Source organism: Vigna angularis, chromosome 6 (genome assembly GCF_016808095.1).
Source record: "Vigna angularis cultivar LongXiaoDou No.4 chromosome 6, ASM1680809v1, whole genome shotgun sequence".
NCBI classification, from domain to species: Eukaryota; Viridiplantae; Streptophyta; class Magnoliopsida; order Fabales; family Fabaceae; genus Vigna; species Vigna angularis.
The window spans coordinates 3,206,191-3,224,293 of record NC_068975.1 but is presented as its reverse complement, the minus strand read 5'-3'; the positions used below and the strand labels follow the sequence as shown (position 1 = coordinate 3,224,293).

The following is an 18,103-nucleotide window of genomic DNA, read 5'->3' as shown; positions in this document are numbered from 1 at the left end:
TAGACTGGATGTTGTACACTGCAGATCCGAAGACCAACTAGCAGATATACTCACCAAAGCACTGAAAAGTGAGCGCTTTCAGTCACTCAGAAAGCAGATTGGGATGGTGCGAGCTGAGATCAGTGAAGATTGCACCATAAGGAGGGCGAAAACCTAGGGTTTCCGCCGGAGAGGAGGAGATCTACCTAAGAAGAGCTTTCTCCGAGTTTAATCGGTGGAAAGTGCTCGTATGCTACAGAGAAAGCGTTTGTACCGATTTTAATCGGTCCAAAAAGCTCAAAATCACAGGAGAAGAATTTTCACCGATTGAATCGGTGAAACGAGTGTTTTTCTTCAATAAATCGTGTTTTTTGTTCGATTAAACGTTTTTGTTTAGGAGGAGTGTTATAATAAACAAAAACAAAACAGATTCAGTGTATCAGAACAGCTATAAAAGCAAACTTAAAACAGTAATACAGTTAGATGTTACTCAGTACCTTGTGTGTGCATGCTTTCCGTTTTCTCTACTCTCTGATCATCTTCATCTTTGGTGTGTGCGTGCCCTAGCAGAGCTCCTTCATTCCTTCTCTGATTGCTCTCTTTCTAGAAAACTCTCTTACACGCTTTCTCTCTCTTGTTACGAGACACGGGTGTTTTAATCAAACACTGAAAGGGTGCGTTTTCTCTGTTTTTCCCAATTCATTCGGTTCCATCGAGCCAAATTTGCATTATGAACGAATGATAAAATTGAAAAATTGGTCGAAATTAACGTCAGGTTTTTATTTTTTTCCTTAATTTTTTTATTTCTTATTTCATTAATTTTTGGAAAAAATGAAAAATTTCACCAAAAATTTCTCATGATCAAATTCTTAGTATATTTTCTGTGTTGGACGACATTGATTATAGTTGGAAATTCAACCTTCTAAAATCCAAATTCCAATCAGGTTTCTAACATTTAAATATATTATGCGCGGTTGAAAATTCAGTTTTTCAAAAGTTAAATTTCAATTTATTTTTTAGTATTAATAATACTATTTCACGTTATGAATTTGATTTTTTAATAACGGAATTCTTACATGAACAGATTTATTGTAGTAAATAATATTACCATATGTTTAATTGAAGAAATATTGTTTTGAGATGAGCTTATAGAAAAAAAATCAATAAAATTTATTCGGTAAAAATGAATAATTAAAAGGTATGTTAAAGTATGAGAACTAGACTTTCAAATACAAGAAGAACAGTCAATACAAATATATTGGCCAATCAAAGGCCATTTTAAGAAAAAAGTCAAACTGTCACTGTCACTTTCCAGTGGGTCCCTGTTGCAAACGTGGCAAAATCTGGTTCGACTCATGAACGTGTAAGTCATACAACTAAATTACGGAGATAACCCCGTTGAAGCGAACTTCAAACGTAATGGGAAGGGACAAAACCGTCAAAATAAATAACTCACATACCTGTTGAAACCGTTGGGAGGGAAAACGGAAATTGTTGTCTTTGTCCCTGCTTTGAAACACAACACTGGAATGAATCAGCACCATCTTCGTAGTGAGAACTGAGAACACCCAATAAGGCACAAGCAAAAGGGTTCCGAAGAGTGAGGTTTTGTGTCGACAATGATCCAATGGACGAAGCAGTTGAATGCTGCATTTGGGGCTGTCTTTCTTTGGCTGATTTGCTTGATTTACTTCACCCAGGTCTCTATTCTCCACCCTTTGTCTTCTTTTCATCTAAATTTTTAACTTTTTTGTGGATTTGATGGTGGTTTTAGTTTACTTTCCCCTTTTCTTTAAGATCTGAATTCTGACCGTTTCGTTTTGGTTTACTTAAAATGGGTATTACTGGTCAATTCATTTGTTTTGTCCTTTTTCCGTGGACAATTTCTCTGAACCAGGGCTTTTTTTACGTTTTCTGAGAAATGGTTATTTTATGATTTTACCCGCTGATATTGGATTGCTGGAAGGGTAACTAATATCTTGCATTTTTGTTTTATCCTTTCAATTAATTAATGCAGGGTTTTAGGTCTTTTGTGTGGACAGCGATTTCCTACCAGCTTAAAGATAATCTGAAGTTGTCACCTTCAGCTTCCCAATTTGTGTTTTCAGTAGCGTTTTTTCCATGGAGCATTAAACCGTTATATGGGTATGGATCATTGCTTTTTCAAATTGATTAGAAACACCAATAAGAGGGAGGTTTGTCATGCATAGAAAGTAGTAATTATAAAACTAATGTATTCTCTATCTTATGGTAGATTTTGTAATTTTTTTTTCTATTTCATTAAAGCAAAAGCTCGAGGTTTTCAAAATGACAGATCTTCACATCAAATGGGAAAAAAATGTGACACGGATGCACAATGCAATATCCTAAATTATGGATGAATGAGTAACCTCTTAATTCAGTGTGAAGAGTAACTTCATCATCAGAAATTTTACTATTGTTTTTATGTACCTCTCCAATCTACAGAAGTGTGTCGACTGTTAAAAGCTGCAGTTTAATTAGCCTTTGTATATGTGTAACTGTTAGTTTACTGAATTAATTTTACACTATCTCCTTGCAATCTGATTTGGCTACTGATACACAGAATACTCTCTGATTGCATTCCAATTAAAGGAAGAAAACGGAGTCCCTACTTAGTGATTGCTACTGTGCTTTCCCTAGTGCCATGGTTGGTTTTAGGCTTAAATTCAACCTTGAGGGATTCAACATGGCACCTGATGGTATTGTTGACTGCACAAAACTTGGGCTCAGCCATGGCGGATGTTGTTGTTGATGCAATGATAGCCGAGGCAGTAAGATTTGACCGGTATGTTTGTATCACAGGTTCCTGATTCTCATTTTCTGCAGACAAACTTCATATTGAATAGTGTTCCTACCTATAGAGGTATTGGTAAATCAAAAATATGGAACAACAAATAAACAAAAATGCAGAAACAAAAAGATGCATAGAACATTAGAATTGTAGTTCAAAATTTGTAGCCTGTTTGCAATTTTTTCAATCTTCAAAACAAGGATAAAAGACAAAATCAAATACTGTGTGATGAATGGTGAACATGTTAATGTCAATGGTGTGCGTGTTGATTCTTGATCACTTAAATGAAATTTTGAAAAGGAACAGGGAGTGAGTGTTTTTTTATAATCATTTCTAATTGTTTGCTATCATGTTTAAGTTAATAGACACTGAAATATTTTATATTCTTTTGCCAGAAACTTTTATATTGATTTTATACTAGCATGTCACCCATCTCACTGAAACTGAATTATATATAGTTAGCTCTTGCTGTGAACACACAAATTTCTAATCTTTCAATATAATGGATTAATCAAGGCTGTTACCAATACAGATTTAATTTTGTAACTTTTGTTCCTTACCTTTAACTTAGCCTTAGTTCAGTTATCAGACCCATAGATAAGGTTTGACCTAGAGGGTTTCTGAACCTTAATGGTGGATATTTTATATCTTATATTGGTATCTAACCTTCGGTTTGACTCTGGAGTATGATCTTTGTTCATGTAATATTTCTGAATGCTTTTCTTACAGCCTGATTAAGTTCATGCTTTGTTGGTCAGGGCCTCCTTTGGAGGAGATCTCCAGTCAATATCATGGTTTTCTATGGCTTTGGGAGGAATATGTGGGAGTTTGTTAGGAGGATATGCATTATCCAATTTGCGAATAGATGCTATTTTTCTTCTATTCTGTGTGCTACCATGCATACAGTTATTATCATGCTGTTTTGTGGATGAGAACTCACTAAATAGGAAAATTTCACAAGAGGATTCAACTGTAACAGATTCACATATGAATATTCTAGATGAAGGTAGTCCTTTAACAAAAACGTCCCACAGCAGCACAAGAAGAAGAAAGAAGGGCAAAAAGAACGCAAAGGGGAGATCAGTAAATAGCAGAAATTCAAGGACTTTGAAGAAAGAGGACTCCCTGGTATCAAAGTGGTTCCATTCTTTGAAAGAAGCTATTTATGATTTGTGTCGTGCATTTAGACAGCCAATGATTTGGAGGTAACTAACGTAATATTTAAAGTTTTTGTCTGGTGTGAATATTTTCAATTCTGAGTGTTTTATTTATCTGTATAGTTTGAGTAAACCTGCAACCTGAATCCTCTTACCTCTTTCTTACTTCGGATATTAAACATGTTCACCCTAGTTTCTGCAACCATCTAACTACATAGACACGGAAGGTTACTTATGTAAACTGCAGCCTGTTAAAATAATTATCTCCATCTTTCTTCACATCATGACCTTTATATCTTTGAAAGAAGAGTACTATTAACATAATCTCTAGCACCCTTTTTCCTATTGACTCTACAAACAAAGAGATGTTACCATCAAATGATTTTCTGTAATGGTTCAGAACTGTGAATTAGTTTGGGTGAATGATTTGTTGAAGAACACTGAACATTTGATATCATTTTTATCCTAAAATCTCTAATATAAGGTACCCTGAATTATATACAGAAATGCATGGGAAAGAATCCAGGAAACGGAGAACCTAATAACTCAACAATATTTAATGAACCAAGTAATCTGAACTTGGTAACCTGAATTTTTTTTCTACACAAACTAACAAGTAATTTAACAGAACACTAGTAAAAACATGTGAGATATTTATGCTTTACATTTTTATACTCTTCTGCATGTGTGCGTTTGTGTAAGGCCTTACCTAGTGAAGCTAATTCATGTCATGCATATGCTATAACATGGTCATTGGTCACTAATAATCTTTGTCGTATGTTGTTGAGGGCAGACCTATGTCTTGGTTTTTCCTTGCTCACATTACCATTCCGGATCTTTCAACTGTCATCTTCTACTTTGATACGGAGGTTTTAAAGTTAGAAGCATCTTTCCTTGGGACTGCAAAGGTTGTTGGTTGGTTGGGACTTATGCTGGGAACCTTCATCTATAATCGTTTCCTAAAGTATATGACCCTACGAAAAATCCTCATGTAAGAAACTAAGGATTATTTTTCTTTTGTGGATGGCTAACTAATGAATATTTAACATACTGATATGGTTTCATCCTGATAACAAACAGGTATGCCCATATTGGGTTGGCCTTCTTGAGTCTTCTGCAGATTGTGGTAGTTTCTAGGAAAAATATTGCCTTTGGCATCTCAGACAAGATTATGGTGCTTTTTGGCTCAGCTCTTGTGGATGGAATCAATCAATTCAAGTTAGTTACTGCTTCACTTTTTATTTAGTTAAAGATGCACATGGCTGTATATGTGAAAATTACGTCCAAGATAAAAACATAATAAGCTTGAAAAACTTGTTATTTTATGCATATAATTTGAGTATTTTGAATACCCTTTCAGATCCTCAGTAGTATATGGGGCTTTCTGTTTAGTCCCTAAATGTGTTGAAATTCAAAATCAGTGTCTGAAAATAAGACCCGTTAATGAAAAAAAAAGGAAGGGGCAAGAAGAAAACGAGTATGTTTTATTGAGATTTTAAGAAGAACAAGAACATTAAAAAGATGAAAAAAGAAGAAGAAATGGGAGAATATACAGAAGAAAAAGGAAGAAGAAGATGAAGAAGGAGGAAGAAGGTCTAGTTTCAAGACAAAGAAAAAGAAAAGCTTGTTTGATCATTAAATATTAATTTTAATTATAATTTAGTTTGGTCCTTGCAAACTTGACACTCCTGTGAAAGACATGGTGGAAGGTTACATGTCATTTAACATCCCATGCCAACAAAATTAAGAGTTAGTTAACTCCATCCATTTAAGGGACTAATGTGAATAATAGATTTTATATTAGACAAAAGACGACATACACTTCAAGGATCTGAAAGGCTATTCAACTGCTAGAATACACTGATAGTGTAAATGTTTTTGCTGCTGGAATCACAATGATTTGAACTAATTTTTGAGTTACACACTTAGTTTCAATTTCTAACCGTCATTTTTTCGGAAAAAAAAAATGTTCTGCAGGTTTATGCCTTTCTTGATCTTATCTGGACAACTATGTCCTCCAGGAATTGAAGGGACTTTATTTGCCCTTTTCATGTCAATAAACAACTTGGGAACCACACTAGGGTCTTTCTTGGGTGCTGGTTTGGCTTCTGTGTTGAACATTGATTCAGGATCATTTGACAATCTTCTCTTGGGCATCATAATTCGTGCCTTGTGCAATTTCATCCCAGTTGCTTTTCTGTTTCTGATACCAAAGGAAGCTACTGGTTCATCAACATAGATTATGACCATTGGCTTAACTTCATTAGACATTCTAGGACTACCATAGTTGATAGTTTACACATGTAAACGGGGAAGTTTTAGAAGAAATGAGGGTAACATGATAATCTGGTTTACACAGTGATTGTATATACTATTATACTGCAATTTTGGTCAACAAGACCATTTTACATGCAAAATTGGAAAGGTGGTTGGTTAATACTCATACTCGTTATTTTACCTAAAAGCTTTTAGATGAATAATGAGGTTGGTTGTGGCTAATCAATTGTCAAAATGCTTTTCATCTGAATGTATTTTACTGAAACATACTACTCTTTTTTGTTCAAGTCTCAAAAACTCACCGTTAGAATTATGTTCTCAAAAAGATATAATTTTGTTCTTAAAATAAATACAAAAATGAATTATGAGATTATAATTTTTCTTAATAATTTTCATAGATAAAACATATACATAATATACAGTACAATAGGTAGGTATTGTAAGGGTGAAATAGGTTTAACAGTTCGATAGTTGAAAAAAAGCAAGAAAAATTACTCTTTTTATCAGAGCCTGGTTTCGATCCAGGGACCTGTGGGTTATGGGCCCACCACGCTTCCGCTGCGCCACTCTGATTTGTTGACATAAACTTGCAATAGTTTAATAAATTTATAGATCTTAAGGCCAAATTATGAGATGTTGAGACTAAGTTTTAAATATTTCACATTATTCTTTTTATAGCAATTTTATACGTATGTTCTGTTTTTATGATTTTTAAATCAAATATTTATTTCTACATTTTTAATTTGAAATACATATATTTTTTTTATAATGACTTTAGATGTATACAGTGAATGGTAAATCAAGTTATCATTTTAATAATGTTGATTATTAATGTGATATAATATAAATATCTGACATTCTTAAAATATGTATCATTTTTTACATCTTAAAATGAATATCAGGACTTAAAATCTCTATTTTAAAATTGTAAAGAAAGAAAGAAAAAATAAAAGAAAATAAAAATTTATATATTATATAAAAATAAAACAACTACCATTCAATATAAAGAAATAAAAATATATTTAATTGTTATTTTAATTCTTTCTCTGAGCAGATTCCTCACTTCCTTCTAAATTTGATCAACGAAAATCCGCACCCAGAAAACCCAATTCGTTAGAAGCCATAAAATTGGAACCTCGAGTCGGCGAAGGATAAAGGGAGATGAGAAGAAGGCCAGGAATTGGAGGTTTGCAGACGCACGCTGCTGCGAGGGATCAATTCCGTTTGCTGGGTGAAAATGTCGCAAAGATCAGAACGGATTTGATGAAGGAGCAGCTTGCCACCTTTCGCTCTCAGCTCGAAGATTTCGCTCGCAAACACAAGGTCCTCTTTTATTTTTGTTTTCTTCACCCCACGTTTTTTACCCTCTTGTTTATTTTATTGTGGACAGTGAAAGCCATATTGTGGTGCTATGATGAGTTGGTTTTTTATGCTGAACATGATGCTTAGTTTTCACTTCTGTCTTGATATTATTGGTATAGTTTCTGAATTGTATATTTTTTCTGATATGTCATCAAGTTATTTGTCATTTGTGTGTCAAATTGTTTCATTCTTCTGCTGCGCCGTTTTTTTATGATGGGGTGTCGGGAAAACTCATTTGGGTTTTTAGAGCTGGATGGTTTAAGTGGAAAAGGAGTTGCTTTTGATGTTTTTAGGTAATTAATAGAGTACAAACTTAAATGTTGTTGGTCCTGTTCTTCAATTAGGATTACAGTAATCTATGTAGACCTCTAATAGGACCAACAATACTTAATAATTTCGTTTTTCTAAAATGCATTGACTTTGTTGACTTTTCTTTTATAACAGTTGAGAAATGTTTAACTCATCCTAATAGGGGGACGTAGGAATAAGATGAATTCGAAATACCTTAGTTATGTTGCTTGCTGATTCCTGACTTAGCTGTCGCTGGAGTTCTTTTAAAGGGCGTGTTTGACTAATTTGATAGCCTTGAAACTTTGGGGCTGTGGTTACCTAATGTATACCAACACACATTGCTCATGGTTTCTAGTGTGGGTATTATAATGAAATATCACTTTAATTGTCACTTATCTTGCAATTAGATTAAATTTAATGTTTCTAATGGTTGATTTATTTGTTTAGAATGACATACGCAAGAACCCTGCATTCAGATCACAGTTTCATGAGATGTGCGCTAAAGTTGGTGTGGATCCCTTGGCCTCAAACAAGGGTTTCTGGGCAGAGCTGTTAGGAATTGGTGACTTCTATTATGAACTGGGTTAGTGATATATTTCTTAACCTTGTTTGAAATAAGTTTGATATGCATGTCTGGATCTTTTATGTACAAGTATTCGTATTATATTGTGATAATTAGCATAGAATACCTGAGAAAAAAAATAATGGATAAGAGCCGCAATGCTAAAGTTTGTAGTGTCTTGAACTATTCCGAATTTGAACTATAGGAATGCCTGAATTTAGTACTGGAGATTTTATTCCAGTAAATAAGAATAACACTTCAAATTCTGGGAGAATGTATAATAGAATTTGTCATCCTATTTACCAAGTTCACTTTTAGGGTATCAGACTTAGCCTCAGGAAGATTGTTATCAAAACTGCTAGCTATAGGCAAACATATCATACTTAGCAGTGCACACGAACACGATACTTTGATTGATCTGAATTATATTTAGCATATGCCCATTTATCTCCACTGGTGGTTGCTATTATGGTTTTATTCACAAAACATTTTAATTCACCTTGTGGCAAACTTATGATTGTTGAAGTGTTTTATCTTTTATATTTTATAAATTGGTACTGATTTTATACTTTGAATTAACATTAAATCCAAGTTTGTTATCTTCACCATTTTCTTAGTATGTATGCTAAGACAAGCTACTTGACTAGACAGGAGTTCAAATAGTGGATATTTGCTTGGCTACTAGAGCACACAATGGAGGACTGATCAACCTGCAGGAACTCTGCCATCTCCTTCGCCAGAGACGAAAAAGTGATCGAGGAGTTGTTTCAGAGGATGATTGCCTACGAGCTATTAGTAAGCTGAAGGTGGTTGCCCATAAACTAGATCATGACTATCACTTTTTATGAGTTTGATGTAGATAATGTATGCTTGACTCAAATCCTTGTGTTTAAGGTTTTTGTTATCCCATATGTATGCACATCATGCATTTTTCAACGTAAACGTGCTACTAATTTTACAGCATGCCCTCAACACTTTCCCATTAATTAGTTCTGCGCTGGATTGACCATAACTGAGCAGCAACATCTCATTCTTCCCAGTTCCATTACATTAGATTCTTGATTTGTTTTAATTGTTGTCCACCTTACAACATTTTGGTTTGGGACAGGAGTTTTGATTCTCCCCAAGACTTACTAAATTCGATGATGGTATGAGCAGAAATCACAAATGGTAATGGTCAAGCACGTGTATCAGAAAAGCATAAGAAACTTCATAATACTCGGGTAAACAGGGAAATTGAGATTTTGGGATGTGGAAGGGTTACTTGTGGGAGGACTCCTCTTCTTTTAACAAATTTGGACGTGCTTGGAAATATGGCCCTAAGTTGTAAGAATGACCTTCAGTTTTCTTAGAGTAAAATAGGGAAAATTTATAGGACAAAACTCTTCCTTAAATCTGTGAATTGTGAATAGAAGATAAACAACTATTGTTTATTGGTCTTTATGTTTCAAAGTATTTCATATATAATAAATCATTTTGGAAAAAGAAAAAAAAAATATTTTCAAGGTCTTAGCATCTGTGCAACCACACTATTTACTGAATATCCAATAATGGATCCCAGTGCTTATCTAAAGACGCCAGTGTTATAATGAACCAATCTTCATCGTTATTGTGTCTTTTTCAGTAAAAGAGGACGACTATTCTTATAGTTGGATTAACTAAATTAGACACAGTGAACCTAACTTGCATGTATATGTTGGAAGAGCATTTGAATTGTGGAGTGCATGTGTGTTTGAGCTGTATATTTTCCTTCTTTATAGTATTTTTGAAACATCTTTGATACACAACACTTGTTGAGAGATGTATTACATGTGTCCTTTTGGAGCCCACGGTGTTTCATACTGATGTGTAACCAAAATTTCAGGTGTTGGGTAGTGGTTTTGAAGTAATTTCTGTTGGAAAGAGAAAACTTGTTCGTTCAGTTCCAACTGAATTGAACAAAGACCACAACGAAATTCTCGAACTTGCCCAGGTAACAACTATTTCTTCCTTTTTGGATTATGTATGTGTTTTTTTCATTGGATCCTCACGTCTATGACCCTAGTTTAACTTTTAAGGTGTAATCACTATTTACTACTGTTTACTTGTTCCTTTCATGTTTTCTAAGAGCCGGGAGACTGTGAACTTACTTGATCTTGCTTTTTGTTTGCTTGTTGAGGATAAGACTGAATATTTTGAGTGGCTTAATGGAATAGGAGGATACCAATCTAGTTTATTGATGTTCTCTTTTGGCTTACAAAAGAGCAAGTTGCTTATGGACTTTATCTTTACTCTGTCTGGTAACATCTAATTTATTATGAATAGAAGAAAGAAGTTGTCACTCGGTGAATATAGGTTTAGTCCCTAATAATTTATATAGATCCTTTATTTCAAATTTCAATCTATATTTTTAATGGTGAGGGATTATATGATTTAATTTTAATTTTGTTACCAAAATTCATCATGTAGTCAAGAAACTTGACGCATGGTGTGGTTTAATTTGATAGATATTAGTTAGAACTTGCATTCCTACTTGTGAAGAAAAGACTTCCTCTGTTCATTTATCTAATGTAGCAAAAGTAGCTATGCATCATTTCGCTATTTGAACATAACATTTTCTTTACTGCAGGCTCAAGGATTTGTGACAGTCGATGAAGTAGAGAGACGGTTATCTTGGAGTTCTGGCCGAGCCATTGATGCCCTCGATACATTACTTGATGTAAGATAACCAAAACTTATACAAGAAAAATCTTTTCCTTTTTCTTAACTTATTAACACACTCCAATTTCAAATCATATACAATAAAGAAACACTGTTGGCTGATGCAGGAAGGACTTGCCATGATTGATGACGGCCATAGAGATGGTAGACGGAGGTACTGGTTTCCTTGTGTGTCTCCTATCTCATCTTCAACAGCAGTTGATACCTAATAAATTTAGAGGAAAGGAAACTTTGGTCTGATTTTTAAAGGCCCGTGTATGTTTAGATTGTTTCAAAATTGGATTTATCATTGTTTTTTCTTTCTCGAATTCTGTCCTAAAATCTGATTAGTTGTTTGTATGTTAATCTAGTATATACACTTGTATGTATGGTACTTGTTGAACTGGAATATATACTAAATTTTCTGTAATGGTGCTTGCATAAAAGCAGTACAATTATTTGGACTTTGTTCAGTTTCTTTCCCCATTTTTTCCACTTATTAAAATCATGGAAGCATTGATCACGTGCATACTTATATCCAGTTACAGCACAAGAATTTATGACCCACTTTTGCTTAGAATGTCTGGTTTGCAAACCAGTATGATTAATTTGTTTAATATGTTTTTCGTTTATTCCATGACAAATAACTTCATGATGTTGTAAAGCATTGCAAATTGAAGCTAATATGTTTTATAATGCGCAATAGGTTCCCATTTAATATTTGATTCCAAGATGTAAACGATATAATAGAATCGAGAGATGTTGGTTTTTATTATCTCTCAAGTTAAATATAAATAAATAATTTATTTGATATTAATTGAGGTAGTTAAATGATTTAATTTTACTACCTCTATTCAAAATAGTTCTGTTTATATCTAAAAATCCTTTTACTCGAACTTGATATCATAAAAAAAAAAAAACCCAGAGTGAAACAAATTTTTGAATACACATGTATTGTCATCAGTTCTTACTTTTAATACAAGTTTTTGAAAATAAAACAAAAGTGAAACAAATCACTTCTATAATTATGAAAGTAAGAAACATCAAAATATTCTCAATGACAATACAAATTTATACTTAACACCATTGGCTCAACCTGCAACCAGAGATCACATGTTAACATAAACTGACATAAAGTAACAACATAAACATCCCATTGTTTCATATATTTAATCTTTAAAAAACTATAATTTGAATATAGAGTAAATTACATGAGCCAAAAGCTACCCATTCACACACATGTGTGCAATAAATCATTTAGAAATTAATGGAGAAGAGAATAAACATCATTGGGTTTGGATTTGAGAAGAGGTCTCAATCTCCTCAATCCACTCAGGGGCAGGTTCAGTCCATGACCTAGGCCTAACCCCAGTTTTAAAATACAGTACCATTTCCATGGCTTCAAAGACCTTATGCTTGTCCAAAAAATCATTCCACACTCCACTCACTATACAGTAATTGTTGTTATACGGTGGCCGGTGGTGTGCAGCATGCTGTGACCGTGACACGAGCACGCCAGTCTCTTGCAACGCCACCACTAGCGGTGGAAGCCGGCTCTTCGTGCCATGTGCCCAAGCATGAAACTGTTGGCTAAACATGATGCAGCCAGAACACACTCCAACAAATCCTTGAACAATGGGGTCATGACAAAATATAGCTATAGGAAGCACAGTGAAGGTCACTGCACGTGCCAATGCATGCAAATTGTTAGCAAATTCACGTCTGGTAATAGTCCAAGGCCACCTGTGATGACCTTGGAAGGCTTCAATCTGAGCTCCAACAACTGGGGTTGAGCCATCACCATAATTGTCAATAGCCCAATGGTAAACCCCAGATCCAAGATCAGCTAAAATGTAACCAACCCAACTTGCTATAATCGGTTCAACCCACATGTTTGAATCCATTGCACCCTTTATAGACTCTCCCAAGGAAATGAGCAAAGTTGTGCACCCAACTGTCACCCATGCTCTATGAGACCATGTTGATTGCAAATCAGTGTCTTTGTTAATTGGACGATGTTCATCAATGGTGGTAATGACCCTTGGTACCACAGGCACGAGTCTAGGCTCAATGACCAATGGCTTAACATTGGATTTTGGTGTAGAAGTGGTGGAACAACACACCCGCAATGGGTGAAAGGGTGAGCTATTCTTGCAAACTTTATGGTGCAAGTTTGGTGTATGCTTGTGTTGAGGTAAGGAATACATTGGAAGTGTTGAGGAATGAAGAAGAATCAAATTTGTTGAGTGGGAAAGAGCAAGATATAACAAATTTGGAGGTAGTCAATAGTGGTTGTGGGAAGAAAAATGCTGATTTTGTGGAAGTAGGAGAAGGCTAAATGATGTGGTGGGAAAGAAGGATTCGTGGTGTTGTTGAATTCTCATAGAAACTTAACATCAAATTTGTGTCACATATTTGACCATGGATTCCCTTATTTAGGTTTCATGTGAGCCAAAAAGCTTGGTAGAGCAATTTCCAATGCTTTGGACTAAAAGAATTACTATTTTTTGGTGGTCCATTTATTTGATTAGATTGTGTGGTTGGGTGACTCACACAAGTGGAAAATTTGAAGTGTGTGGAACATTACTTGTACACCTTTTGTCCACTCACGAAACTTTCTTTTGAGGATAACTTAGAAATAAAGATTGACATGTGAGGATGGGTTTCTTCCACGAATAAAATTTTGTAGAAGGTCCTTCTTGTAATAAATAGTCAGAGCAAAATTCATACACTGCTCGGTTTCAAATTGTGAATGTTTGAATGAGTTTTAACATAATTATTTTAAAATAAAATAAAAGGAAAAAGAATAACTTCATTTTTAATGAACATGTAGAAATTCTCCTATATATTTTTTCTAAATTTTTATTTTTAACATGAAAATAAATTAATTTTAACGGATAAAAAAATCATCTTATTTTTTTTTTAAAATACTTATAGAGATAAGATATCTAAACAAATCTAAGTCCAATTCATACATTACAACACTCTTTATTAGTCTTAGTTTGTTCAACATTTTGATTCTGAGTCACTTACATAAATCAATCATGATTTCATATTCATAAAATTATTATAAATGACTTTAAATAAGTACACATATATTTTTTTCTTGTTGAATATGTGATTTTATTCTTAAAATTTCCATCCAAACATTTGCTTTAATTTTTCATACAATTTAAGTTCTATAAATATATATAAAAAATAAATTTACATTATATATACATTTTTATAATTTATTCTATGAGACATTTCCAGTATGCAAATCATATATATATATATATATATATAATAAAATGATTTATAAATCTAGGCTTTGTAGTCTATTAGTAAAATAAAAAATTCTTATGGAACAAAATTATCTAATAAAAAAAATATAAAACTACGACATTAAAAATATTAAAGATGATATAATGTTCATAAGTAACTAGACAAAGAAAGTATACAACTCGAGTATTACACGGTTAGTGAAAATAATGTACAATCTATTGGCACAGAAGTTTTATCTTGAAAGGCACAATTGAGTATGGAATCTTTTATCAATAGAGTGGAAGAACTGGTCTTATTTTCTATAGTGACAGTAATTATGCAGGTGACTTAGATGATAGAAGAAGTACTTCTGGTTCAATTTTCTAATAGGTATGGGTGTTGTCTCTTGGGCCTCAAAGAAACAACCTATGGTGAGCCTATCTACAACTGAAGCTGAGTACATTCTAATAGCATTTTGTGCATGTCAATGTATTTGGCTTTGCAAAATTTCAGAACATCTCGGTTTAAAAGAAGAAGGTGCAACAAGAATCCTATATGATAACAACTATACTATTCAGTTGTCCAAGAATCTCATCTTTCATGGAAGGAGCAAACACATTGTAGTAAGATTTCATTTCCTTAGAGATTTGGTTAAAGACCAAGTTGTTTGTCTTAGTTATTGTTGCTTTGAAGAACAATTGGCTAATATAATGATCGAAACGTTGAAGTTTGAACAATTTGAGAGTCTACGTCAATGCTTGGAGTTGGGACATAAGTGAAGTAAGCTAAATGTAACAACTTCATATAGCTTAAGGGAGAGAATGCACTAGTAAAAAAACTGTATTTTAACGCGTCATATATGCTTCGGTTTTATAAAAACCAAAGCATATAAAAACACGGTGGCATTTTTGTAATAATAGCAAAGTTATATGCCTCGATTCTTTAGAAACCGAAGTAGAAAGGGTCTATTGCCTCGGTTATAAGAGAAACCAAGGCATAATAACCTGCAAAATTCACCTACTTTTCTACAAGTCAGACTTTTCAAATCTGGAAGAGACTTAATGCCTCAGTTAAGAGGTTATCTGAGGCATAAAAGTGACTTAGTGCCTCGGTTGAGAGGTGTTAGAGGCATAAAAGCTTGCGTATTGAAGTTCCCCAAGTCTTCCCCCTTTCTTTGTCTCGCGTCTCGCGCGAGAGGGTTCTTTCTTTCTCACTGCTTTTTCACTTCTTCCCCCTTTCTCACTGCTTTCTTCTTTCTTTCTCGCGCGAGAGGTGACCTGAGGCATAAATTCACTTCTTTCTTCTTCCTTTCTTGCAGACAAATTGGGAGGACGCGACTAAGGTGTGGCGAGGGTGCGACAAGGGCACAACAAAAGAACGGCGACGACACAACACCGTGAGGGCTGTAGCGGCGCTGCCTCCACAAGGGTTCCATCTCCGTCGTCTTTGCAGGAACTCTTATTCGTTTCCACAAATTCCTCCTGGTTCCAAAATTAGGGTTCTACAGATGGGGAAAGGGGACAAACATTTTGCCTTCTTACTCCTGCGCCGCTATAGAGAGGATGGAGGCGTGGCCATGGATGGCAGCTTAAGGAGTTCGCGATTGAAGCTCATGGTTATGCTTGCGAGGAAGAAAAGAACTCGTCTGCGTTAATGGAGGTAGGCACCATGAAAAGGATTTGCGATTTTTGAGTTTGGTTTCTGCGCTTTCAGGTTCCTGGTGAATAATATGAATGATGGACCGAACATTGTTTATGTGATTCTGTGTGCAGGTTCGGGTGGAGAAGATTGAATCAAGGAGGCGTGATTTGCTTTATGGTTTCGTCAATTGAGGAGGATGAACTCGCGAATCATAGCGATGCCATTCTGGGTTCTTTTATGGTGGTCTGGTTGCAGAGCGGAAAGGGAAAGCGTTCTGGGTTATATGAAATTAGGTTTCTGAAATTGGGAAATCTTGGGTTTCTGTTTTGATCTTGGGTTGGGATTTTGTGGTATTGTTTTGATTTTGGGTTGGGGTTTTTGTCGAACACAAATTTTGGAAACACTTTGGAGTTTGAGACACTGAAGAGCAATGTAGAGGAAAATGTAGTTTTAACAGAAGAGGATATGGACTTAGGGGATGAGAAAAGATATGAGAATTTTGATGTTGGATATGAGCCTGATGATTTCACCGAAGAGGATGAAGATATAATGGATGAGCTTGGAAAGTTGGAAGAAGAATACAAGCTAGAAGAGTCTTTAGGAAAAAGTTTTGAAGATAAAAATATCAATTCCAAGCTTCAACAATTAATGAAGCCCATTCACAAACCTTAACAACTATTGATCTTGAGGATTCCAACCGATTTGACACACTGTGGGAACATCAAGATTTGATAGAATAATTGAAGATGGAATTGAAGAAGGTTAGAGCCACTGGTCTGCCAACCATCCTTGAGGATTCTGAGTCTCCAAGGATAATGGAAGACTTGAAACCATGGAAAATTGATGAAAAATTATAGCATGGTAACACCACAAACGAGCTTCAAAAATTCTACAGGAGTTATAGAGAACGAATGCGGAAATTCGACATCTTACGAATCGAAGCCTAAAATAGGAAAAAACAAAACACGTTATTGCCTCGGTTACCTAAAAACCGAGGCATAATCCTACCCACTTTTGTTTCGGTTCATAACCGAGACAAAAAACTTACTCTTTTTACCTCGCCTGTATATGTTTCGGTTGCAGAACCGCTGCCTATAAACAAAAGTAACCGGTGCCGTTTCTTTTTACTGTAGTAATGTTAGTTATTTTTAGTCTTCTATTTATTATAAATAGGGAGGATTAGTCATTAGTATGTTGTAGATTTTATTTCTAGACAGGTGCCATTTTTATTTCAATAATTGTTAATCATGCAGAACAATTTTGATGTACTGACTTGTATAAGCCTTTTTTTTTTGCTATTCAATAAAGTACTCTCTTATTAATTTTTATACGACGTACGTGGTTTATAACACACCTGTCCTTATAATTTTTTTGATATAATTGCTAACGTGATATAATATAGGAGTATGGAAAACACGATGAACATGAATTGTGTTTAATAATAAAAATGGGGTTTATATATATATATATATATATATATATATATATATATATATATATATATATATATTAATAATAAAAATATTAATCATAAAATTATACCTAAAATATTTTTGACATGGATAATTCTAAAGGTTATTTTTGACATCAAACCAAAACATTAAGTTATACAAAGAATAAGCATTTGGTTAAACTACACATTTGGTTAAATTTATGAAAATTGATAAACTTATTGATAAAATGAGACAAGACATGAACAGTACATTCATAATGTAATGATAGTTTAGTAGCAAGAAGTACAGCTAAACATATATGTATATAGGTATAAAATTCTCAATCTCAAATTATGAAGACACTACATATAGACATTAATTAATCTTCTGAGAGTTCTTATTTGCAGTGCCTTTGATCTTTAAGTTCCGATAATTTTAGTTAAATGTCTTGGTAATCTATTTTTCAAATATAATTATATGATCAGAATATTTCTAGGTTGCTCATAGGATCAATTTCTTTATATTGGTCTCTTCATCCTTTAAACAGCATGATTGGTTACACTTTACATATATTAGGTTTGAGGTTAGTCTCCAAAAATTCATATTTTAGTTTCTAAAATCAATTTCTTACAAATTCTTATATATTCATTTTTAATATGTAATATTT

At 34.0% G+C, this 18,103-nt stretch overlaps 3 protein-coding genes and 1 non-coding gene across 4 annotated transcripts; 2 read left to right on the top strand and 2 right to left on the bottom strand.

Moving 5' to 3' along the window:
• The first annotated feature begins 1,433 nt into the window (after nucleotides 1–1,433).
• LOC108341928 (probable folate-biopterin transporter 4) lies at nucleotides 1,434–6,512 on the top strand. Its single transcript, XM_017579614.2, has 7 exons — nucleotides 1,434–1,679; nucleotides 1,997–2,124; nucleotides 2,564–2,785; nucleotides 3,550–3,996; nucleotides 4,742–4,939; nucleotides 5,029–5,166; nucleotides 5,926–6,512. The coding sequence occupies exons 1-7, from the start codon at nucleotides 1,599–1,601 to the stop codon at nucleotides 6,185–6,187; spliced, it is 1,476 nt and encodes a 491-aa protein (XP_017435103.1). The 5' UTR covers nucleotides 1,434–1,598; the 3' UTR covers nucleotides 6,188–6,512.
• A 214-nt stretch (nucleotides 6,513–6,726) lies between these two features.
• On the bottom strand, nucleotides 6,727–6,798 carry TRNAM-CAU (transfer RNA methionine (anticodon CAU)). Its single transcript has one exon. It is a non-coding gene; the product is annotated as a tRNA-Met (tRNA).
• A 471-nt stretch (nucleotides 6,799–7,269) lies between these two features.
• Nucleotides 7,270–11,592, top strand: LOC108341954 (vacuolar protein sorting-associated protein 22 homolog 1). Its single transcript, XM_017579649.2, has 6 exons — nucleotides 7,270–7,548; nucleotides 8,326–8,461; nucleotides 9,092–9,246; nucleotides 10,305–10,412; nucleotides 11,049–11,138; nucleotides 11,248–11,592. Exons 1-6 carry the CDS (start codon nucleotides 7,387–7,389, stop codon nucleotides 11,347–11,349), a joined length of 753 nt encoding a protein of 250 aa, XP_017435138.1. The 5' UTR covers nucleotides 7,270–7,386; the 3' UTR covers nucleotides 11,350–11,592.
• Nucleotides 11,593–12,256: 664 nt separating this feature from the next.
• On the bottom strand, nucleotides 12,257–13,499 carry LOC108342269 (fatty acid desaturase 4, chloroplastic). The gene has a single exon (XM_017580019.2). The coding sequence runs from the start codon at nucleotides 13,324–13,326 to the stop codon at nucleotides 12,406–12,408; it is 921 nt and encodes a 306-aa protein (XP_017435508.1). The 5' UTR covers nucleotides 13,327–13,499; the 3' UTR covers nucleotides 12,257–12,405.
• Nucleotides 13,500–18,103: the final 4,604 nt, after the last annotated feature.